This window comes from Biomphalaria glabrata, chromosome 3, assembly GCF_947242115.1.
Source record: "Biomphalaria glabrata chromosome 3, xgBioGlab47.1, whole genome shotgun sequence".
NCBI classification, from domain to species: Eukaryota; Metazoa; Mollusca; class Gastropoda; family Planorbidae; genus Biomphalaria; species Biomphalaria glabrata.
The window spans coordinates 182561-207740 of record NC_074713.1 but is presented as its reverse complement, the minus strand read 5'-3'; the positions used below and the strand labels follow the sequence as shown (position 1 = coordinate 207740).

The window sequence follows — 25180 nt, the reverse complement described above, 5'->3', positions numbered from 1 at the left end:
AGGTACATATAGCACATATCAATCTGTAATAGAGGCGAGGTACATATAGCACACATCAATATGTAATCGAGGCTAGGTCCATATAGCACATATCAATCTGTAATCGAGGCGAGGTACATATAGTACATATGAATCTATAATCGAGGCGAGGTACATATAGCACATATCAATCTGTAATCGAGGCGAGGTATATATAGCACATATCAATCTGTAATTGAGGCGAGGTACATTTAGCACATATCAATCTGTAATCGAGGCGAGGTACATATAGCACATATCAATCTGTAATCGAGGCGAGGTACATATAGCACATATAAATATGTAATCGAGGCGAGGTACATATAGCACATATCAATCTGTAATCGAGGCGAGGTACATATAGCACATATCAATCTGCAATCGAGGCGAGGTACATATAGCACATATCAATCTGTAATCGAGGCAAGGTACATATAGCACATATCAATCTGTAATCGAGGCGAGGTACATATAGCACATATCAATCTGTAATCGAGGCGAGGTACATATAGCACATATCAATCTGTAATCGAGGCGAGGTACATATAGCACATATCAATCTGTAATCGAGGCGAGGTACATATAGCACATATCAATCTGTAATCGAGGCGAGGTACATATAGCACATATCAATCTGTAATCGAGGCGAGGTACATATAGCACATATCAATCTGTAATCGAGGCGAGGTACATATAGCACATATCAATCTGTAATCGAGGCGAGGTACATATAGCACATATCAATCTGTAATCGAGGCAAGGTACATATAGCACATATCAATCTGTAATCGAGGCGAGGTACATATAGCACATATCAATCTGTAATCGAGGCGAGGTACATATAGCACATATCAATCTGTAATCGAGGCGAGGTACATATGGCACATATCAATCTGTAATCGAGGCGAGGTACATATAGCACATATCAATCTGTAATCGAGGCGAGGTACATATAGCACATATCAATCTGTAATCGAGGCGAGGTACATATAGCACATATCAATCTGTAATCGAGGCGAGGTACATATAGCACATATCAATCTGTAATCGAGGCGAGGTACATATAGCACATATCAATCTGTAATCGATGCGAGGTACATATAGCACATATCAATCTGTAATCGAGGCGAGGTACATATAGCACATACCAATCTGTAATCGAGGCGAGGTACATATAGCACATATCAATCTGTAATCGAGGCGAGCTACATATAGCACATACCAATCTGTAATCGAGGCGAGGTACATATAGCATATATCAATCTATAATCGAGGCGAGGTACATATAGTACATATCAATCCCTTGATGAAAACAAATTGATCGGCTTCGCTCCCCCCCCCCCCCCCCCCGCTTTTTATGTCGGAATGTCGCCGCCCACTCGACCAGAGAGCGCACCCAATAGTTTGAGAAACGCTGGTTTAGGCGAATATGTGTATATTGCTTTTGTATCCTGCAAAATAGAATCAACAATAAACAATTTTTAGTTTCAAATTATTAACAAAAGAAACAAAAAAAATTATGCACGGAGTTGAAAAGAAAAATTACTTTAAATTTGAACCTTTGAAATAGAAGAACTTTAAAACATTGCTTTTTTTTTTAAAGAAAAAAACATTAATAAAGCTTTATTTTTTCAGACCATGAATAGACCTGATCAATAAAAATTCTAAACCACAAAACTATATTGTTAAACAAAATTCAGTTAAGGCTATCAATCAATCGGATATTTTTTTTATTTTTTACGTAAACAGAAATATATTTCATTTACAAATATTCTATAAAAACAGCAAACAATATAGATTTTGTTGAAGGCTCAGAGGAAGACGAGCCTATGGTTTACACAATGCAAGCAAACAAGAGAGCCATCTGCAAGAGATTGACAAAGTGAGTTTAGCTAGAACAATAGGAGCTAGCTTTATCACTATTGTAGTCTATGTTGAAATTGTTCTTTTGTCCTGTAGCTATATCACTCTGCTGGACTATGTTGAAACTGTTCTTTTGTCCTGTAGCTATATCACTCTGCTGGACTATGTTAAAACTGTTCTTTTGTCCTGTAGCTATATCACTCTGCTGGACTCTGTTGAAACTGTTCTTTTGTCCTGTAGCTATATCACTATTGTGGCCTATGTTGAAACTGTTCTTTTCTCCTGTAGCTATATCACTATTGTGGCCTATGTTGAAACTGTTCTTTTCTCCTGTAGCTATATCACTATTGTGGCCTATGTTGAAACTGTTCTTTTGTCCTGTAGCTATATCACTATTGTGGCCTATGTTGAAACTGTTCTTTGTCCTGTAGCTATATCACTATTGTGGCCTATGTTGAAACTGTTCTTTGTCCTGTCCTGTAGCTATATCACTATTGTGGCCTATGTTGAAACTGTTCTTTGTCCTGTAGCTATATCACTATTGTGGCCTATGTTGAAACTGTTCTTTGTCCTGTAGCTATATCACTATTGTGGCCTATGTTCAAACTGTTCTTTTGTCCTGTAGCTATATCACTCTGCTGGACTATGTTGAAACTGTTCTTTTGTCCAGTAGCTATATCACTCTGCTGGACTATGTTGAAACTGTTCTTTTGTCCTGTAGCTATATCACTATTGTGGCCTATGTTGAAATTGCTCGTTTGTCCTGTAGCTATATCACTATTGTAGCCTATGTTGAAATTGCTCGTTTGTCCTGTAGCTATATCACTATTGTAGCCTATGTTGAAATTGCTCTTTGTCCTGTAGCTATATCACTATTGTAGCCTATGTTGAAATTGCTCGTTTGTCCTGTAGCTATATCACTATTGTGGCCTATGTTGAAATTGCTCGTTTCTCCTGTAGCTATATCACTATTGTAGCCTATGTTGAAATTGCTCGTTTGTCCTGTAGCTATATCACTATGCTGGACTATGTTGAAACTATCCTTTTGTCCTGTAGCTATATCACTATTGTGGCCTATGTTGAAACTGTTCCTATTCTCCTGTAGCTATATCACTATTGTGGCCTATGTTGAAATTGCTCGTTTGTCCTGTAGCTATATCACTATTGTAGCCTATGTTGAAATTGCTCGTTTGTCCTGTAGCTATATCACTATTGTAGCCTATGTTGAAATTGCTCGTTTGTCCTGTAGCTATATCACTATTGTAGCCTATGTTGAAATTGCTCGTTTGTCCTGTAGCTATATCACTATTGTAGCCTATGTTGAAATTGCTCGTTTGTCCTGTAGCTATATCACTATTGTAGCCTATGTTGAAATTGCTCGTTTGTCCTGTAGCTATATCACTATGCTGGACTACATGGTGATGAGCACCATTCACGAAGTACTGGTCAACTCCGTCATTAACTTTGATAAACAAATGAGACATCTCATAGAGCTGGCTTTTAAGCCCGAAGAAATAGCCAAGCTGAACCCACTGTGTACTGACGATAGCCCTCCAAAAATGGACATCACCATGGACCAGGAGTCTCTAGCGAACGCAATGGCGGCCGAGGAAAATATCGCTGGTAGAAAAGCAACGGTATGTTAGTTCTATCGGTATGTTAGTTCTATCGGTATGTTAGTTCTATCGGTATGTTAGTTCTATCGGTATGTTAGTTCTATGTAATACCAGTTTTGAGAACTTACAGATCAACATTCAGATTTTTTAGGATAAATTAGACAAGGTCAAGGACGCTCTATTGAACTTTAATGTTACCAACTATAATTTTTAAATGATCCACAAACGGAAAAGCGTACAACATTTGATTCTGCATCGTTCAAAAAAGCGCACAGAAATAATTATAAATCCTTTTAAAAAAGAAACACCTAGCTTATCAAGACTTTATTCTGTACCGAAAAGCTAGCGATTTAACGCTTTTCTGCCATAGATGAAAAATAGTAATTCTTGTCATATCAAAATTTTAGTTAATTGCTTTATTAATTTAAAGACACCAATTTATAGTTAAGGTTTTAAAACAATCTTTGTTAAGATACAGTTTCTTATCGCACAGTAAGACTAAGACTAAGACTAAGACTGCTTTATTGATCCTTACGGAAATTTGTTGTGATTACAAGGACTCGTTTCTCATATAAAGACAACACAACAGAAAAATACACATAAATACAACAGACAACATAAAGAGTTCATTCAGCGACTACACACATGTAGTTTGATTATGTTGTTACGATGTTGACCACTTTTGTCATCCAGGGGATTGAGATTTGCCCTCAGTTTTGTGCATCCCTTTGTGATTGGTGAGTCCTATGGGAGCCCGTAATGTCGACTACACCCCGGGCAAACTATTTTGTATTAGTTTGAATTGCCTTGATTCTCTGCTCTGGTAATTTTCAACTGTGAAGGTTTTTCTCTTGCAGCCATTTTTGCTGCAGTTCTCAAAGGCGCAACGCCATGATGCTTTATTATTGGCTTCCGCCTCTTAGTTGGCTGGTTCCAAGTTGAAAGCTTCATGGGAACTCTTTGAGGTGGTCTGACACGTTTTATTTATTTTTTGTCCACGTGACCTATCTTGCCTTCCGTTAGCTGGCAGTGCAGGAGTCTTTAAGGGACGAGGGAGTTGTCCCTTCTTCAGTTTATTTATACATTAAATGTTGAGCGTAAAAAAATATATTTATAAACTAGAAGAATATTTATGTTTATATCATTGAGTTCAATTTCTATTACCCAGGATACAGTTCAGTACTCAGAAAAACATTCGGTAAGTGGTCTTGTCAGAGATGTGTTTATCAGAAACATTTATCCAGGGCCGACGCGACCTAATGCACAAGATGTCATATGCGCTTTGCAAGCTGGCTGCCATATTTGGAGGCGACAGAATAAGTAATTGCATGGCTACCATTTAAAAATAATGGATTTAAATCCTATGGTGTTTTTTTCTTTTTTTTTTTTTTTTTGCTGTCTTTTTTTTTTTATCGTATTCAGCTCATGGTCTTTATTTAGCAGTTAATGATTTCACAAAACTATCCTTTGAAACAGTAAACAGTTAATGATTTCACAAAACTGTCCTTTGAAACAGTAAACAGTTAATGACTTCACAAAACTGTCCTTTGAAACAGTAAACAGTTAATGATTTCACAAAACTGTCCTTTGAAACAGTAAACAGTTAATGATTTCACAAAACTATCCTTTGAAACAGTAAACAGTTAATGATTTCACAAAACTATCCTTTGAAACAGTAAACAGTTAATGATTTCACAAAACTATCCTTTGAAACAGTAAACAGTTAATGATTTCACAAAACTATCCTTTGAAACAGTAAACAGTTAATGATTTCACAAAACTATCCTTTGAAACAGTAAACAGTTAATGATTTCACAAAACTATCCTTTGAAACAGTAAACAGTTAATGATTTCACAAAACTATCCTTTGAAACAGTAAACAGTTAATGATTTCACAAAACTGTCCTTTGAAACAGTAAACAGTTAATGATTTCACAAAACTATCCTTTGAAACAGTAAACAGTTAATGATTTCACAAAACTGTCCTTTGAAACAGTAAACAGTTAATGATTTCACAAAACTATCCTTTGAAACAGTAAACAGTTAATGATTTCACAAAACTATCCTTTGAAACAGTAAACAGTTAATGATTTCACAAAACTATCCTTTGAAACAGTAAACAGTTAATGATTTCACAAAACTATCCTTTGAAACAGTAAACAGTTAATGATTTCACAAAACTGTCCTTTGAAACAGTAAACAGTTAATGATTTCACAAAACTATCCTTTGAAACAGTAAACAGTTAATGATTTCACAAAACTGTCCTTTGAAACAGTAAACAGTTAATGATTTCACAAAACTATCCTTTGAAACAGTAAACAGTTAATGATTTCACAAAACTATCCTTTGAAACAGTAAACAGTTAATGATTTCACAAAACTATCCTTTGAAACAGTAAACAGTTAATGATTTCACAAAACTATCCTTTGAAACAGTAAACAGTTAATGATTTCACAAAACTGTCCTTTGAAACAGTAAACAGTTAATGATTTCACAAAACTATCCTTTGAAACAGTAAACAGTTAATGATTTCACAAAACTGTCCTTTGAAACAGTAAACAGTTAATGATTTCACAAAACTATCCTTTGAAACAGTAAACAGTTAATGATTTCACAAAACTATCCTTTGAAACAGTTAACAGTTAATGATTTCACAAAACTGTCCTTTGAAACAGTAACTATATTAAACATTGTTCAAGATATATATATGTGTGTTTACTCAATATCGAGGGGCGATGGCTGAGTGGATAAGCGCTTGGTTTCCGAACCTGGGGTCCTGGATTAGAATCTCGGTGAAGATTGGGATTTTGAATATCGAGATTTTTAGGGCGCCCCTGAGTCCACCCAACTCAAATGGGTATCTGACTTAAGATGAGGAAAATAAATGCGGTTGGTCGTTGTGCTGGCCATCTGACACCCTGCTTTTTTTAACCGTTTGCCAAAGACACAGATGACCGTAACATCATCTGCCCTATTCAGATCGCAAGATCTGAATGTGAAATTTATTTTTCTTTTACTTTCTCTAGATGGAACATTTACACAACAAAATTATCAACATTTACTTAGAAAACTTTATCTGAAAGATGATGAAAAGCCACGTCTTAAAACGTGGGAAGCGTGGTCGAGAAGCCAAGTGCGCTTGAACTAGGCTACCTAGAAGGGGGCTCGAGGTTCGACACCCGACTCGGGCAGAGTTGTGTTTACTGAGCGCCTAAAGGCAGCACGGAAAACCAACTCCTAGATACCCCCTCCCCCCACTGGTCCACAAATGAGATTGGACCAAAAAGCGCTCTGAGCATGCTATAAGCATGAAAGTAGCGCTATATAAAAGCTATAATAATAATAATAATAATAACACGGACTAGTGAAATGTATGACACATTGGTGTAAAAAAAATATCTAAATCTAAATAAATTCTTTTAAAGCTAGAACTGAATCATTATAACTGCTTCAAATTCGCTTTCTTTCAATCCAACTGTGCCAGGATGATGAGTTGCCTTACAGACCCATGGTCATTACAGAGATCATTCTGACCCCAGAGAGTTTAACTTTCTACCCTGACCAACAGATGATATTACAATCACTGGGTGACCTTATTAAAAGCTGGCAGAATTGTGCCAAGGACATGGAAAATATGACGCCAGACACCAAGTTTGACCCTTTTACTAGGTCAGTTGTCCAAATCGGATTGTGTGTGTGTGTGTATGTGTGTGTGTGTTTTGATTATGATCTATAGCTGTTGTTTTGGAGCATAAATCTAAGAGTTGTAACCTTTAGTTGCACTCACAGATTTTATGCCCAGTACAAGAAGAATATTTTGTTCTGTTGTTGTTTTTTTTTTCAATGTTATGACTTTAAGTAAAGGAAAGGCGTTAGAAAGGAAGTCATGAATGAAAGTCAATTGAACGTTCAATGTGGATGCTGATACAATAAGATGTCTGCCTGGTGGTGCGATTTGCACACTGGACTATTGTTCGGACGTCTCGATGGTCCCGGGGTTCATACCCTGACCGCAGCCACCATCCGTCATCCTGCGGCAGGCTAGGACTAGGAAGTAGATTTTATTCAACTCCGAAGGAACATCCGAAACATGTAATACAAACGAAACAATTGGGCGTTATTCATTGTCTTTTCTTTCTGCTTGTTTGATGTAATGTGCGAAACATAATAGAGTAACTACATAGACATAAATAAATATAGACTGGCCGATTAAAGAGTTTAATGAGATGAAAATTTGTAACTTTCAATTTTGTGTACTTTATTATACAGCATTTATGAACAGTATAAAAGTTAAGTATTCATATCTATTTCAGCCATAACCTATATAAGTATTACATTATTTTCACTAGTGTTTTTTTTTAATCTCTAAGAATGAAGATCATGCAATTTTTCTTAATTCGGAAATCCGAATACAATAGATATACATATTTATTAATGTCTATGAGTAACTACTAATTAAATGTCTTGATTTCGAGAGTACAATAGTGCAGTCTTCCTTAATCGTGTCAGATATGAAGTGCTCTCAGATTTGAAAAGAATGTGCACACTTTATAACTGTGTGAAATATGTTTCTTGTGTGTAATTTTCACGTTTAGTGTTGTAGTTTAACATTGAAATCAGAAAGAACATAAATGGACCTCATTCACCAATCGTAAACAAACAACATTTAGCCACGTGATTCTCTATCTCTTCTATACAAATTACGTAATCCATAAAGGCTGTCACGTGATAAGTTTTTTTTTCCATTGTTTTATCAATATTCAAAAGACAACTCCAAAAACTTTTTCCTCACTCCTCTCCAGCCTCTGACTTCTGCTTTTACTCCCTTATTTATAACCTCAACTGCGATAAACTTATTCGTGAATCTATTCAGCTGATAACAAACCAATTTATCTGACATAATTTTTACTCTCGGTTACATCGAAAACAGTACATAGCATGTGTAATTACAGGTAAACGTACTTAATAATGTTGGTGTGACGAATTGGATAATTACTACAATTACTTTAAATGCCTTCACCATAAGGCTGTGTGAGTCAGATTACCCCAGCTAGGTCATGTGATTCGGATTACCCCTAGGTCATATGATTCAGATTACCCTTAGGTCATATGATTCAGATTACCCCTTGGTCATGTGATTCAGATTACCCCTTGGGCATATAATTCATATTACCATTAGGTCATGTGATTCAGATTACTCTTAGGTCATATGATTCAGATTACCCCTAGGTCATATGATTCGGATTACCCCTTGGTCATGTGATTCAGATTACCCTTAGGTCATATGATTAAGATTACCCCTTGGTCATGTGATTCAGATTACCCCTAGGTAATGTGATTCAGATTACCCCTTGGTCATGTGATTCGGATTACCCCTAGGTCATGTGATTCAGATTACCCTTAGGTCATATGATTCAGATCTTCCCTAGGTCATATGATTCGGATTACCCCTTGGTCGTGTGATTCAGATTACCCTTAGGTCATATGATTCAGATTACCCTTAGGTCATATGATTCAGATTACCCCTTGGTCATTTGATTCGGATTACCCCTTGGTCATGTGATTCAGATTACCCTTAGGTCATATGATTCAGATTACCCTTAGGTCATATGATTCAGATTACCCCTAGGTAATGTGATTCAGATTACCCCTAGGTAATGTGATTCAGATTACCTCTAGGTCATATGATTCAGATTACCCTTAGGTCATATGGTTCAGATTACCCCTTGGTCATGTGATTCGGATTACCTCTAGGTCATATGATTCAGATTACCCCTAGGTCATGTGATTCAGATTACCCTTAGGTCATATGATTCAGGCATGTTGTTTCTTTCATTCTCTGGCCAAAGAAATATATACTTTTGTACTTTTGAATCTCGTGGAAGTTCAGTCAATAAAAACACTGCTGAGATAATTTATTTATAATTAGGTTTCTGTTTGTTAACTGTTTTTAGTTCTTGGGCAAAACAAATATTTTTATTATGTCTTTGTGCAGCGCCATTTTTTTTTTTATTCACTTCTATATATTCAAAAATCACATTTAAGTAAAGTCTTTTTTAATACGTTGAGAAAGTGTCCAAGGGAGACAATAATTGGAACTCTAGAAATCAAAGTTATCGTGTTTTTATCCCTTGTTGCTATCCTAAGCAATACACTGACATATATAAAGATCTATCTCTACTTCAGTTTGGGGGCAAAAAAAGTGATGGTTAAAAATCCATAAATCTGATTACATATAATACATTTGTTAGTATGTTTAGATTTTAAATCATCGAGCTTTTAAGCTTCCATGATGGCAGTAAAAAAAAATTATATGTCTTAAATTATTATTCGTGTGTGGTCTATACTACAAATGTAAATAACTAATAGAAATGACCATTCCTGACGGCCCAAGAAAGCAGTGGCATTGCTATGGCGTGTGGGTGGGGAAGAATTTGAAAATTCCCCCCCCCCCCCGGGACCCCCAAATGAGTGTTCGAAATTTTTTTTATTTAAATATTAAATATTACACCATTATCTCATGTCATGATGTCGAATGTCAAAATAATAATAATTTTATTTATAAAGCTCTGTTAACAAACAAAATGTAGGCTCAAGGCGCTGTAACAACATTACAAACTAAAACACGAGAGCTAAAATGACAGTTAATCTAAAACAGTTTTTAGCAGATAGGTCTTAATGTTCTTCTTAAAAGTGGTGTAGCATGTTGTGTGTCTGAGATCAATGGGGAGTGAGTTCCTAGCTACGTCACTGCAAGAAAGCTTACCTTTTACTCAAATTCTTGACGGAAATATTTTCTAACTTGCAGCCCTCTCATCAATAATAAACAAGAAGAAAAAACTTGCGGGGACGGACCGAACTTGAAGATGGTGCTGAAGATTGATGATGTGTTTCAGCTCGGAATCATCAGCATCATGGTAAGTGGATGCAGTAGGGAACATTTGGATTGATCTGACAACATCTGGGGACCTGGCCGTTTTTGTATGCCATGGACTGTTTTATTTATTTTTTTTTTTTTTTGGCATTTTACGTCTCGAGAGACGATCTTTTCCCTTTGCAACTTCTTGTGTGGCCAAAGAGGCCAAAGACCATGATGATGATACACAGCTGCGATCGCAGGTTGGGCATATGCAATCACCAGGCGCCGTTGCACTTTCACCCTTCTTTCTGCTGCTGTTGTGTATGGCATCTGCAATCCGAGACCCTTCCTTTATGCTCGTCTCTCCATGTGGATCTATCCATTGCCACTTTTTCCCAGCTGCTAGTGCCAATTTTGAAGAGCTTCATGTCGCGTTTGCATACATCCGTATACCGTAACAGTGGGCGACCAGCGGACTGTTTATCTTATTCATAACAGACGTCCCTTCAAAACAGAAGGTAATGACGTCCTATGTGGGTCTATGTGTTGATCAAGTCGTGCTTGTTAATTAGAGACTTAAACTCTACTAAGTTATTGATTTTCCAGACTGAATACGGCAAACCATTCTCTCGACGGTTCTGAGTTCAAACTCTGCTTGCTGTCATCATGTAAGAGGGCCTGGCCTAGGAAGTAGGCTTACTAATCATTTCTGAAGGTCCACAGCTTGTAAAACATTAACATTGATGCCAGCATGTTGAGTGATTGGTTTATGTTTCTCTTATTTTCTTTACTATTGGCATAATAGTTTTTTCGATATCAACATACTGAGTCCTATATTGTTTGAGCTATCGGTGCTGATTAACTCTTTGTCTCCTAACTGACGATATCAACTTTGATTCCACGAGAATGTGGTAAATAATTACGGAGAGAAGGAGTTAAATAATCTGACATTGTAGTCGTTTATTTTCTGTCAACATGCTCATAAATTGATCTCTCAATTTTTACTATTGTTTTACTGATCTATGGACACGAGATTTCTTTGGTGTTTTATATGTTTTAATTTTTCGTCTGAGACTCGTTTTATTTATTTAAATATATAGTCTTGTGTTGAGTATTTCAAATGGAGGTGCGGTGGCCGAGTGGTAGAGCGCTTGTAGAGTCCCTGGTTCGAATCCTGTTTAAGATTGGGATCTTTAGGTCGCCTCTGAGTCCAGCCATCTCAAATGGGGAACCAGACAGTTGGGGAAAAGTAAAAAGCTATTGTTTGTTGTGCTGGCCACATGACACCATCTTTAACCGTGGGACACAGAAAGAGATGACCTTTACATCACCTGTCCCTTAGATCCCAAGGTCTGAAAGTGGAACTTTACTTTTAGCGTATCTGAACTAGTTGAGCTCCTCCACCCCCCATCCCCCCCAAATCCAAACTGAAATCAAAACGAGTCAGTGTAGACGAGTTGACAAGTCCTTTTAGCTGACACAGAAAGACCTTGAGCTAGATCTAGATCAATAGATCTTTTACTAACCGTGATTGGCTCATTGAGAGATCTATAAATGTACTAGATGATGTGTATGTCTAGCGACCTAAGCTATATTTAGATATTTACGTCACTCGCACATTATAATACTTGTGAGACTGACACGGTATTTTTTATTTTTTTTTACGTATAAGTTTGTGTGAACTCTTGAACTTGTCCTAGTTGTCCCGATCTGTTAGGATGTATGTAGATGTTTACAGTAAAATTGTTGGTTAGGATTTCTTTTTGATGTTTACAGTATACTAATCTGTTAGGATTTTCTTAATTCTTTGTAGATGTTTACAGTATACTCATCTGTTAAGATTTCTTTGTAGACGTAATCTGTTAAGATTTCTTTATTGAACGAAAAAGCGAAAAATGTCTCTGTATTTTGCTTTTTATTTTAAATTTGACCAACTGTTCAAACATAACAATGACATACACAAAAGTATTGCAATCTTTCACTGAACATAATGAGGCTTAACGACATAATGTCAATGAAATAAAAGATAACATTGACAGGCTTTAATATAAAGACATTCCAACACAACATTCTATGTTCCTATATATATAAACGTAACGACATTCAAAGACCAATTTGTACGACATTCATGCACTTAATGTCATGACATTTTTGGCGCTTAAATGGCATTCATGCACCAAATTTTACGACATCCATACACGCCATGTTACGACATTCACGCACTTAATGTAATGACATTCACGCACTTAGTGACCTGCTAGCGGAAATCAGGTATGCCTGGCCTATTTTTTTTTATATGACAGTGTTTTTTTACATCATGCGTGTCTTTCCCTTCTATCCGTTGAGCAATCTCTTTAGCGTTGTGATACACACAGGTCAAAGGTCACAGGTCATGCGCTTTTTAAATGTTTCAACCGACACAATATCGAGCGTTCAATACACATCTCGTTTCATAAGGCCAACAGTGCGATAATGTCAACACATTTCAATATCCATCCAGTTAATTGTTTCTTTGAATAAATCTCAGTTTATAAGGTTGAGGGCAGGCAATGGCACCGTAAATTTCATCCAATGGTGGAAGTCGGTTTTCATGTTCTGGTAACAGTTGAAAGCGCTGTATAATGGCTGAAAAAAATAAGAAAAGTTCCATTTTGGCCATCGACTCCCCGAGACAGACTCTATTACCCAGAGAAAAGGGAATGAACTCTTCGGGTTGAATCAGATTACCGCCCTTGTCTAAAAATCTCTCCGGGTTGAAATCTCCAGGATTCTCCCAGACGTTTGGGTCGTGCTGCACCGAGTCCATGTTTGGTAGGATGTGGGCGCCGGCGGGAAAAACGAAACCTTCAGCAGTGAACTCTTCAATCACAACTCTTGGTGAAGCGAACGGGGTCACGCAGGCGTGCCTCTGTGTCTCCATGACAACAGCGTTTAAATACGGAAGATTTGGTTTGTCTTCGATTGTAATCTGGCGCTCGCTGCCAACTCTGGATACAATTTCTTGGTATATTTTCTCCTGGACATCCGGGTAATGAAGCATGTATAGAAGGAACCACAAAATGTTACCACTGGTAGTGTCGGTACCGGCTATGAAGAGGTTCCGTATAACAGCTATCAGGTTTTCTTTATCCATAGTTGTAGGCTTGCCTTCGTTGTGTTTCTTTGCCATCTTAGATAAGTAGCAAGCAATGAAATTGTCTGCTTTCTCTGAGCTATCGTCATCGCAGATTCTTTCTATATTGGCCAGTGAGAATGAGCAGTTGATTTCTTTGAAAATGGAGACAAGCTTTCGGGCGTTGAATAAATCCCCTGGTATGTGGTACAGCCATGGGAACAAGGTCAGGAGAGGTAGATTAGCGAAGTATTTAGTGGCTTTACCCATGTTGCTGACTAGTTCCGTGAAGTATGGGTCTTGGTGGTCAAATCTTCTACCAATAATTATTGAGCAGATGATGTTAGAGACACTGACTGTTGTCAGTAGGCGGGCATCTAACGGTGCGCCCCGGAGTTTGGACAATTCGTCCAGATACACACATACTTCGTTTTGGATTCGCTCGGCCAGGAGATTGGTTCCTAAGCCAAAAGAACGTAAAATAGAGATGGACACCTTTCTCTGCTCAAGCCAATTCTGACCATTGGACTCGGCGATCCCTTTGTTATGTTCCTGCAGCTTGTCGTTGATGAAAGAAGGAGGTACACCCTGAACTGACCCTGCATGATGTACGAAAACTTCTTTGAATGTTTTATAGCCGTTGACTACTATGTAATGGCGACCAGCAAAGTCCAGGCTGTAGAGGTCGCCAGTGGCATGTCTCCATTCTCGCATTTTGAGGCGACAGTTGGTGGTCAGTTGAAACAAATGTCCGACGAAGTACGACGGTGGGGAGGGATAGGGCGGGGAGTTATCCGGCTTTCTTTTTGTTCGGATCTTTTTCGACATCAAGCCAATTGTTAAAAATATGATGAGAAGAATCAGTAAGAACTGCACTATTGGCAGCTCAAAGAAAGTCGCTTGCATTTTGCTCAGCTCTAATAGAGTCTATGGAAATGGGATTGTCGATAATGATTTGATAGTTGGCTGTATTCAGATAGTTATCAATGACTGAGTTAGTTTCCTATTCACATCCAATTCTATAATTTTTACGTATCTGAAAAAGAAAAGAAATTAACATTTAAAAGTGACTTTTAGATTTTTGCATGGGAAAAAATATTTTTCTTTAGAGATACATTACCTTTTTTATAACACGAAAGTATTTTATGTAAACAGAATTGTGATATAGCTATCATATGGGAATAACGGGAGGTACTAGATCTAATTATAGACAAATAATTGGTAACGATTCTTTAAAATTAGGGCAGTTAAAATATCTTGAAATGAAGTTGAAAGGTCAACCTTGTGATACCCCCGTGATTAAATGTCTATGCGGCACCTCATCTACACATGAGGCAGTATTTGCGAAAACTCTGCTAGTAGTAACTGTGCTTCTTTACTCGGCATTATTGTGTGTAGTGACCAAGCTAAGTGACCATTGGCAAATGATTAAGTGTGTTTAATAGGGACTGTAGAATGGAGTCTTTTTTTACACAGAATAGTGACTTAGTTTTGTATTGAAGGCAAGAATAGACAAAATACTGCTGGTGACACAGGAACAAGAGTCAATTTTTCTAATGCAGTCCAACTTGATTCACTAATACAAACATTGGATTGTTTCGGTCAATGACTTAAGAGTCGAAGTGATCTAAGATTGGTTGCCTGCTCAAGTTGTATGCTCTGATTACGCTCTACACTGGCGCCCCTGCGGGAGGTTCGGGCTAGGATGTAATAATGTTCAATTCGCCCGTTAAACAAAAACTGTTCTAAGATTATTTCTAAAACAATGCCAATGTGTTTTTTTTTAAATTACATTTAATAAGAATTGTCAGTGGTTAACTTTTTGTAACAAAGACATGAAACAAGCACATTTAAAATTCATGAAAATTGAACAAGTAAAAAAAAAAAGAATCAAATCCAAGTGTAAAAAAAAAAATATTTTATTTAAAATGTATCCTGTACATATACATTATTGTTACTTGGTAATTATAGCCCGCTTCAAACAGAAGAAATTTCAACATTTTTATTTCCAAGGAATTTAATTTACTAGCTATTACGAAGCCCGCATTGACCGCAATGTTTATAAAACTAATCAGAGCAAAAATACGCTTGTTAATGTTATTGTTTGTATTGTTAGTTTATAGTATTAGATTTTTTTTTCCCCTTGATTTGGACATTTTTTTGTTACTTTTTTAAGCTTTTGTATAAGAAAAAATGATGACTATCTCAACATTTTTAAAGACTTTATTGGACTTGAGTCACTCTAAGGAAAACCCAAATGGTCAGACATATTTGGGGAAGCAAAGTCATGTCCAGGAAATCGAGGAAATCATCCATTAAATAAAATTAAGAAAAGGAAATTAAGCCGCGAATGACTGGTAGAGCTACTGGAACTGTAATCTTGCGTATGCCTTTCAGGTAGGCCTACTGATGCGAGCAAGCATTTTCATCAAGGAAAATGAATAAAAACAATCTGTGGTCACGAAATTAACTCTTCTTATTATTATTATCTTACTATTAAAGATTAGTGAACGCAAAGCAAATGTTAAAAACTTGCTAAATCTCATTTTAAAACTGCTAACAGTGTTCACAAATTGTAATGTATTTTGTTTGGTGTAATGCACAAATTGTAAAACAAATTTCCATACGGATAATAAAGATTATTATTATTATGTTAGAAATGAACGAGTAGTCATTCTCTGGCGCTGCCAGGGTCGAGTTTCGCTAAAGAGAAACAAAATTCATCGTAGTCCCTTTAACAGTTTCCACTGTGGAATTTTCTGGTGATGTGGCAGGTCTGCAGCAGTACCGCCCTCTGACAGGCAACGAAGATGTTCCTAGGAATGTTAAGGGCCTTGAAGGTGTCTGTGAGGTCAGTTGTTATTATCCCCTCGGTTGATATAACAATGTGGTATATTGTTATTTTGGACAAATTCCATAGACGCTTAATCTCCAAGCCCAGGTTCCCATATTTTCTTTGTTTTTCTATCTCAGTTTTTCTTAAATTATGAGACAGTGGTACGGCGATATCGATAATGGTAGCGGTTTTTTCTTTTTTATCGATGAACAGCAGATCCGGGCTTATTATTATTATTATTATTATTATTATTATTATTAATTAGTCTATAATTCATACAGAAGAAATACATTTAAAACTATAAATGCAAACTAAAAATGTTAAAGACAAACTTCATATGTAAAGTTTTTTTCTTAAATCCCCTCTCTAATTACACAAATGTATATTACAAGCAAACTATGTACAAATTACCATAGGCCTACTTTAATGGACTGAAACTTGTAAAATATTAAGTGGCGCATCTGATTCAGCAGTGAAAAATATTGGCGCATGGAACCAAAAAGGTTGGCCATCCCTGATTTACTGTAACATTTGAATCGGTATCTGCGCATTATTAAGACATAACAAGCAATACGCAGCGCTGTTTTACGTATAAAGAAGACAAGCTATAGATTAGGGCCCCCCGCTTGCTTGGGGCTCCCCAAAATCATTATGAAGAAAGAGCAAAGAGAAAAAAATAACAGGGGGCCCCATTTCTCTAATAACTTAGGCCCTTGAAGTCTAAACCCAATCCTGGCAATTACATACATGCACATTCATCAATTTAACTCTAAAAAAATTAGTTTCCAATATGCCCCGAATAAAATAATATACATATAATAGGCTACATATACTCTTACCTGAACTTCTTGATCTAGGTGTGCAGGTTTATGCATTTAGTGTTATTAGATCCTATGTATAATTCAGTTTTGGACAACTTCAGGTTACACTCGCTTATTTCTGATTTGTATTTAGCTTTTAAATTATTGCTTCGTAAATAATACAGGAGGGGGGGGGGATGTTAAAATGTGTACTGAGGGGGGTGGGTAAAGGGGAGGGAAGTAGGTTACATTTATTATCAATGTTTATTCCCTTTTAAGTTTTGTTCAAGGCTTAGAAACGTCTATGTCATTCTAGTCAGAATTCAAATCGCGTTAGGGCAGCACATGTTGTTGTTTTTTTTGTTTTCACGTGACCCCCAGGCCCAGGCCTCGGTACAAGGTGAGGGGAGGTAAACTGTACTAGTTGGAGACCCAAGGTGAGACTCAGGATCAGCAGTTTTAGCAAAGTGGGTTTTTTTTTTTTTTTACCCTACTTCTTTGTCTTCCTTATTCCCTTTGCTCTCTCTCTCTCTCTCTCCCTCTCTCTCTCTCTCTCTCATGGTATCTCCTCGCTCTCTTACCGTCTAAGTTTCTCGCGCCTGCTCTCCCTGTTACTAGTGCGTGCGTGTTTGACCTTCTGTTTCATATTCATCTCATTAATAGGAATGGCTGCCGATTGTTAGAAATTGAAATAGTTTGATGGTGGAAAAAACAAGACATGCAAATCAAACATTTGACAAAACATAAACCCATACATTTGACTTGATCGATAAAAAAACGCCCCCCCCCCCCCCAAAAAAAAAAAAAAAAGACAAGATGAGTGTTATGGGACAATTTTATACATTGCACAGCTACAAAGCAATTAATTCATCAGAATTATGAAAAGACAACTCAATTACTGCACAAATTTGACTACGTGACTTAAAGACGACGCGACTAAATGACGGCGCGACTTTATGTCCGCCTGACTTAATGGCTGCCTGACTTGGTCGATAAAAAAAACGCCCTCCCCCCCCCCCCCAAAAAAAAAAAAAAAAAAAGACAAGATGAGTGTTATGGGACAATTTTATACATTGCACAGCTACAAAGCAATTAATTCATCAGAATTATGAAAAGACAACTCAATTACTGCACAAATTTGACTACGTGACTTAAAGACGACGCGACTAAATGACGGCGCGACTTTATGTCCGCCTGACTTAATGGCTGCCTGACTTGGTCGATAAAAAAAACGCCCTCCCCCCCCCCCCCAAAAAAAAAAAAAAGACAAGATGAGTGTTATGGGACAATTTTATACATTGCACAGCTACAAAGCAATTAATACATCAGAATTATGAAAAGACAACTCAATTACTGCACAACTTGACTTCGTGACTTAAAGACGACGCGACTAAATGACGGCGCGACTTTATGTCCGCCTGACTTAATAACTGCCTGACTTGATAACTGCACAATTTAATTTCTTAACGTTCGTCATTTATAGTTGATTTGTTTTGCGCAAAATAATAATTCTCAAAAAACTAGATGTTCCGGAATATTGCGGTCATCTTGTATAACGTCACACAATTAATCAAGGGGTGCCCACGTGACACGGAGACCATTAAAACAAACGGGGAAAAGGGGGGGGGGTCTTGGAAATAGAATTGTGTAAAGAATAAAGGTGCCTAGAGAACTGAATCTAAATCACAAACTTTTAAGTTTCACCATACTTCAGAGTATTTTGGTTTTTAAAAAGAAAAGCTCAAACAGTGCTAAGACTAAGACTGCTTTATTGATCCTTATGGAAATGTGTGATTACAAGGACTCAACACAACTGCTGCCAAGATAGTCACTTTATCTCGCCTAATGAAAGGACTATTTTCTAAATACACTACTAACTCCAGTTTTCTTAACTTCATACATTTTTTAATGAGATCATTTTTGTTATGTTTTTTTTTTTTAAAATAAGATTTCTTGTTACATTGTTATGAGAACCCGCTTATTGTCGCATTTGAATGCGATTAGCGCGGAGTAATTAATTAAAGAGAACTATTTTCAATCCGAGACAATCGTTTGAAGGCGTTCCGAGGTCATGGAAATGTCTTTATCCTTGCTAAAAAAAAACAAAAACAAAACAAAAAAAAAAAACGTCCATCAAATCTGTGCTCTAAGATTGACATGTCTTGTTCTAGTTCGTAACCTTTCCCGTAATTTTCCGGGCCTGTTTGCTCTACTTTTTTTTTTATTTTATTTTTATTTTTGGTCACGTTGCCGCGAGTCTGACAAAACACGAGAGATAACTTGACGATGCACCTTAACTTTTTTTTTTTCAACTTTTGGTTAAAAAAAATAAAATTAACTCCCCTTTTTTCGTCGTCGCCCCAATTTCTTTGGAAAGTTATTTATAGTACGGGTTATTTTGAATGACTGTCACGAAGGAAAGGTTCTCAAAGTGTTTTGCAATAGCAAAATCTATCATTTTAAGACCAACGTTTCAGTTGAGTCGATTAGATACATTCTAAATTCAATGATAATTCTAAATTCAATGATAATGATAAATCTAAATTCGATTATAATTTAAATCTCAAAACTTAAAGTGCAGCAATTTTTATGTTATCACATTGGTGGCGACGAATATAGATTCTAGATCTTTAGAAATAGTTTGTTTGTTTTTTTCAGTATTTTAGATTAAGATATTTACAATATGTTAACCCCTTCACTACATCCAAAATTGAGTGCTGTGCATTTTAACAAACATTTTTATCCTTTCCTCCTCCCCCCCCCCCCCACCACCCCCAAGTTTTTATTTTTATTCTTTTTATTTATTTTTTTTTAAGTTCGCAAAAAGCAAAAAAAAAAAATCTTTGCGTATTTTTGAAATTCACAAAAATAAATTGATCGATGTAATAAACTGACTCAAGTTTAGCGCAATCTTTCGACTGGGATTAGGGTAGTTTCGTATATTCAATACAAATCTACTTCAAACAGGATGGCTGCCTGGTCGTGCGATTTGCACGCTGGACTGTCGTTCAGATTTATCAATGGTCCCGGGTTCAAACCCTGCCCGCTCCCATCCCCCGTCGTCCTGCGGAAGGTTTGGACTAGGAAGTAATTATCTTCAACTCTGAAGGAACATCCGAAACATGTAAAACATTTTACATTTTACAAGGAAACAAAAATACTTTATGATACAATAAATGTATCGAATAGGCCAGTGTCACAATTTCAATGTCATGATTTGTGGAAGATTTAACTAAGTGTTGAGTATCACTGAACTGTGTTTTAACAAGGTATCTTTACTTTCGCAGATATTTTCTGTGAGCGTGTGTGCACTAAAAATCATAGTCAATAAAAATACAATGAAAGAAATTCATATTTGCTTCAAGAAGACGGACACATTGCATCATCGCATTAACTTATCGTCTGCTGATAAAGTGCATTTCAAGCTTACAAAAATCGATATCTTATTAAGAAGCACATTTAGATTTTTTTTTTATAGAAGTGTGTTTACTTTCAACAAATTTAGACTCTTGTGTTTCTCGTAGAAGCTAAAAACGTGATTGTTTACTTCTAACAAAGGAATGTGTTCCGTGGGTTTCTTTTCTTTTTTTAAATTTCTCAGTACACAAAGGTCACAAGCTTGAGTCAACTCAGTAGGGCACGTGTTTTGTTGTTGTCAGACATTGGCTAAAGCTTTATAAGTGCAACCAATCAAAATATGAGCATCTTATGACGTAGTCAGTTCAAATGCGAAAAAAAAAAAGCTTATTATCTTTACATGTTTACATCTGACAACACACAGAGCGTGGCATTGATTCACGAGGGGCTTAGGAGGAGCTTATGCGTTTTACAGTCACGATATTGGTAACTACAGTCATTCAAGGACCTCATGAGAGCGGAGCTGCTGAATCGTATTAGTCCCTCTGACATTTTTTATAGCATGTCTTTCTTTCTGTGTGGCATGCAAAGCACCATTCCATAATCCTAGAGAGATATACTTTCAACGTAACAGTTTAAAATAGGTGTTGATGACTGTGAATTTAGAAATACAAGAAATAAACAAGGTTACAAAGATAGTCTTGTGTGGAAACAAACTCAAAATCCGGCCCCCGAAATGGTCCACCCAGGCAGGTAAAAAGGCAGGTTTCAATATTTTCAGAAAGAATATCAGAATGAAATTCTATTAAAGGCAAATGACATAGAGGAATGGAGAAAAATAAGGTTGACAATCTTGTGTGGTGCCCAGCGGGCCAAGTTTTTTAAATTTCCCCCTTTCAGACCTTGCGATCTATAGGGCAGATGATGTTAAGGTCATCTGTTTTTTTTTTTTGGCCAACGGTCCACGAGCAGGGTGTTATGTGGCAAGCACAACGACCAACCGCCTTTACTTTCCCCAACTAAAGTCAGGTACCCATTAGAGTGGGGTGGACCCAGGGGCGCCCTGAAAATCCCGAAATTATAAATCCCAGTCTTCACCGAGATTCGAACCCAGGACCCCAGGTTCGGAAGCCAAGCGCTTAACCACTCAGCCACCGCGTTTACGAGATCTAAACGGGACGGACGGACGCAAATACAGACCACACACGATTAATTAACAGCCCATTTCGGGATGTCTTATGTCTTTAAAAAACTATTAATGATTCTCTATTTCCTGTGTTGGGATGCCGTCATTCACACAGCAAAAAAAAAAAAAAAATAAATAAAATTTGCTTTGTAATGTTGGACTATGCTATTTGAGTTTGTGCTCGCCCTGTTGGCACTTTGCACAGAGAACGCGATCACGTTGACCTTGAACTATTGACCAAGCCAACGACCTTTGACGTAAAGAGAGTTCATTATGTCGCACATAATGGGAAAACAGAACAAAATGGGAGGGGAGGGGGCGTGCGAGCAGTAGACACATTATGTACTTGATATCCACTCTTTTGTCATTTCTTGGGTTAAAATTACGTGTTTAATGAAACAATAATTAAGAAACAGAATGAGAGAATACAGAAAGAGAGAAACAGAGAGCGAGACAGACAGAGAAAGATACATTTACAGAGACAAGACAGACAGACACACAGACAGATAACGTGACAGAGAGAGAGGAAAGATATCCATAAATAGAGATTTTGTTTAAAAAGATTATTTGTTTGTTAAGTTCAGACATAAAAACAGGTATAAAGACAGATGAATAAAACACTGATTAGTAAAATGTTTGACATTTCTCTGGAAAGTTGATGACTTAAGAGCTGTGTATTTTTTTTTTTTTTTGAAAATGTTGATTCTGTTACACAGAAACATGAACAAAACATTGGCGTGTGAGTTCAGGGCCTAACGTTTAGCCGTTGTCCCACGGCACAGACAACAGCTTTGACTGCATCTGTGGCATTATACGTCTCGAGATAGCATCTTTTGTCTTACAACTTCTTGTGTGACTAAAGAGGCCAATCCTCGATACACAGCTGCATAGGATGTGAAAACATTACGCAGGTCGCAACTGGGTTTGTGTAGCCATGTGAAACACTGCACTCATCCTTAATCTTGGGAATCAAAGACATTTCCGTTAAAGCAGGGGTTCTCAACCTGTGGGTCTCGACCCCCTTGGGGGTCGATTGACCATTTGCCAGGGGTCGCCTAAGACCATCGAAAATACGGATTATTTTTGTCTATTCTTCTATTGCTGCGTGTGTGTGTGTGTTTGGGGGGGGGGGGGTCGCGGCAAAGTGGGGGATTGTAAAAAAGGGTCGCCGAGCTTAAAAGGTTGAGAACCGCTGTGTTAAAGGAATGTTTACAAACATGAGGGGGAAAGTTGAACTCAATTGAAGCCACAAACTTTGAGTTCTGTATAGGGCTACGCAGGGTGGATAGTATAGAAACATTCGTATTACTATTTAAAACATTATAATAATAAGGCTTGTCTTTGAGTCCGAAGATTAATGAGTTATGCAGTATTTTCCGTGGCTACGCAGCCCCAGCCGTGACCTACATATTTTGCCACATCCAGCGCAGGCATAACCATTGTCGATTTCGATTTTCTTTTCGCCGTCTAAGTCTGTCCTTGGCAGCGGATTTTCTTTAGATGTATCTATGTATCCCGCGGCCTTTGTGAGTGACCTCCAGCTTTTTAAAGCAACAACGCATTAGAATTCTATCAAGCAGATTTAATGAAGGTTTTCCAATAGACGTTCTTCTTATTCTCTTTTGAATAGTCCAAGACTCTTGGAACTCTATCGACCTGTGTTTGAGAGGGATCACAGCAGATGTAAATGTGTTACATCCCTAGCTATTAGGCCTACCGCTGGTTTAGAGGTGAGGCCGAACGCCGAGCACACAATGAAACTTCCCAATATTCCTTCTCTGTACAACTCTCAATGCAATTGTATGCCATAAAAACAGCCCATTGAGGGACAGTTTTTGAATAGTATTTGGGGGCTTTCTTCGAAGGTCTGTTTTGCTTTTCTATTGACCTAATTTTCTAACGACCCTTTCGACCCTGGCGCCTCATTTGAGGCTGAGAGTATCGCCCTGGTTAGATAGAGATACATTCTGATGTATGGATGGCTGCCTGGTCGTGAGGTTTACGCGATGGATTTATCGATGGTCGAGGGTTCAAATCCTGCCCGCTCCCATCCCCCGTCGTCCTGCGGGAGGTTTGGACTAGGAAGTAAACTATCTTCAACTCTGAAGGAACGTCCGAAACATGTCAAACATTTTACAAACATTCTTTAGATTCTATGCTGTCTCTCTCTCTCTCTCTCTCTTTCTCTCTTTCTTTATCCTCCATCCCTCTACTAACTTTCTTAAAGTGAGGAACAGTCTTTGTTCTATTCCATGACTCCCCCCCCCCCCTCTTTTAGACGCTACGCATTTAAGATTGAGCCAATCAAAAATAACTATATTTCAAGAAAACGCATTCGCTACTGATTCAACTTGCAAATTTCCTAATGCATTACTCTCCTTTATTTTGTATTGATCTTTTCATTTCTGTTAAAACATTCTTCGCTTGTTGGTGGAAATATTTTATTATGGTTCATTAGATACAATGTTGCTATTCAGAAAAAAAACTCCTTTATTTTAGAATTAAACCTGAATAATTCCTTTTGTTTGGTGAATATTTAGCCGGGATTTGATTTTTTCTCAATGTTTTTGAGAAGGGTTCTAATGCTACTCCATAAGTAATTGTTTCTGATGTAATTCAGTTCAATTGCATTTATTCCAGAGTAAAATTTTGTTTAAATTTGTTCCTTTTTACATTATTTTATCTGAACATTTTTACTACATTATGGTTAAATAGTCCATGGTCAAAAAGTCAAAGTAAAATGTCCTAATCTACCACTCTGTGGCATTTTACATCTCGAGGGACGATCTTTTCCTTTTGTAACTTCTTGTGTGACTAAAGAGGCCAATCCTTAATAGACAGCTGCGATCGCAGGTTGTTCATTTGCAATCACCAGGCGCAGTTGCATTTTCACCCTTCCTTCTGCTACCACTACCCCAGGCCTATTTAGATCCAAGATGTTATTGACTTGGCAGGATCGGCCTTAGTTACTTGGAGGCACTTGGCTTCCCCCAAATAAAATAGAAAAAATACAGAAAGAAACAGCGAAATAATAAAATTACGCAATTTCTTAAAAACCTGGTCAGTCTAGTGCACTCTAAGAATAGCATTGGGGACAAGTTTAGCTATTTCTTCTCTAAAAAAAATTGTTTTCAGTCCTGTGCGAGGCCCTTACCAAACTGCGGCTGCCTAGTTGGCCTATACCTAAGGCCAGCCCTGAACTTGGTCCTTTAACAACTTGCTGTATTTTTTGACAGGAACAAATGCGCTACTTTATGAATTATTTCTATTTAAAAAATTGTAAAGTATATAATAATAGAAGGTTTCGTGTGAAAATTTCATTTCAAAGTTTTATTTCATTCAAAGTCTTATTAACAATACGAAAGCTCTAGTTCTACCGGACCTAGATCTATGTGATGAGCATTCAAAGTCTTATTAACAATACGAAAGCTTTAGTTCTACCGGACCTATGTGAATAGCTTTCTGCTATACGGAAGTGATACATGGTCATCCTACTCATGGGAGGAAAAAAAAAGCTAATATCTTCCAACGT

The 25180-nt window shown here is 37.2% G+C and overlaps 2 protein-coding genes across 20 annotated transcripts in view; one reads left to right on the top strand and one right to left on the bottom strand.

Moving 5' to 3' along the window:
* The window catches only part of LOC106070553 (dynein axonemal heavy chain 6-like), a 136922-nt gene that overhangs the window by 12605 nt on the left and 99137 nt on the right, over nt 1-25180 (top strand). For all 19 annotated transcript variants that reach the window (XR_008776877.1, XR_008776875.1, XR_008776876.1 and 16 more), the window contains exons 11-15: nt 1804-1900; nt 3275-3518; nt 4666-4695; nt 6983-7167; nt 10307-10415. Coding sequence is in view for 15 of the 19 variants with exons in the window: in XM_056022901.1 (XP_055878876.1) it covers nt 1804-1900; nt 3275-3518; nt 4666-4695; nt 6983-7167; nt 10307-10415 (665 nt within the window). In the remaining 4 variants the exon portion in view is untranslated. The remainder of the gene's footprint in view (nt 1-1803; nt 1901-3274; nt 3519-4665; nt 4696-6982; nt 7168-10306; nt 10416-25180) is intronic.
* LOC106070555 (cytochrome P450 2B5-like) lies at nt 12264-17597 on the bottom strand. Its single transcript, XM_013230480.2, has 2 exons — nt 17145-17597; nt 12264-14505 (listed from the first exon to the last, which is right to left on the bottom strand). Exon 2 carries the CDS (start codon nt 14373-14375, stop codon nt 12858-12860), a length of 1518 nt encoding a protein of 505 aa, XP_013085934.2. The 5' UTR covers nt 14376-14505; nt 17145-17597; the 3' UTR covers nt 12264-12857.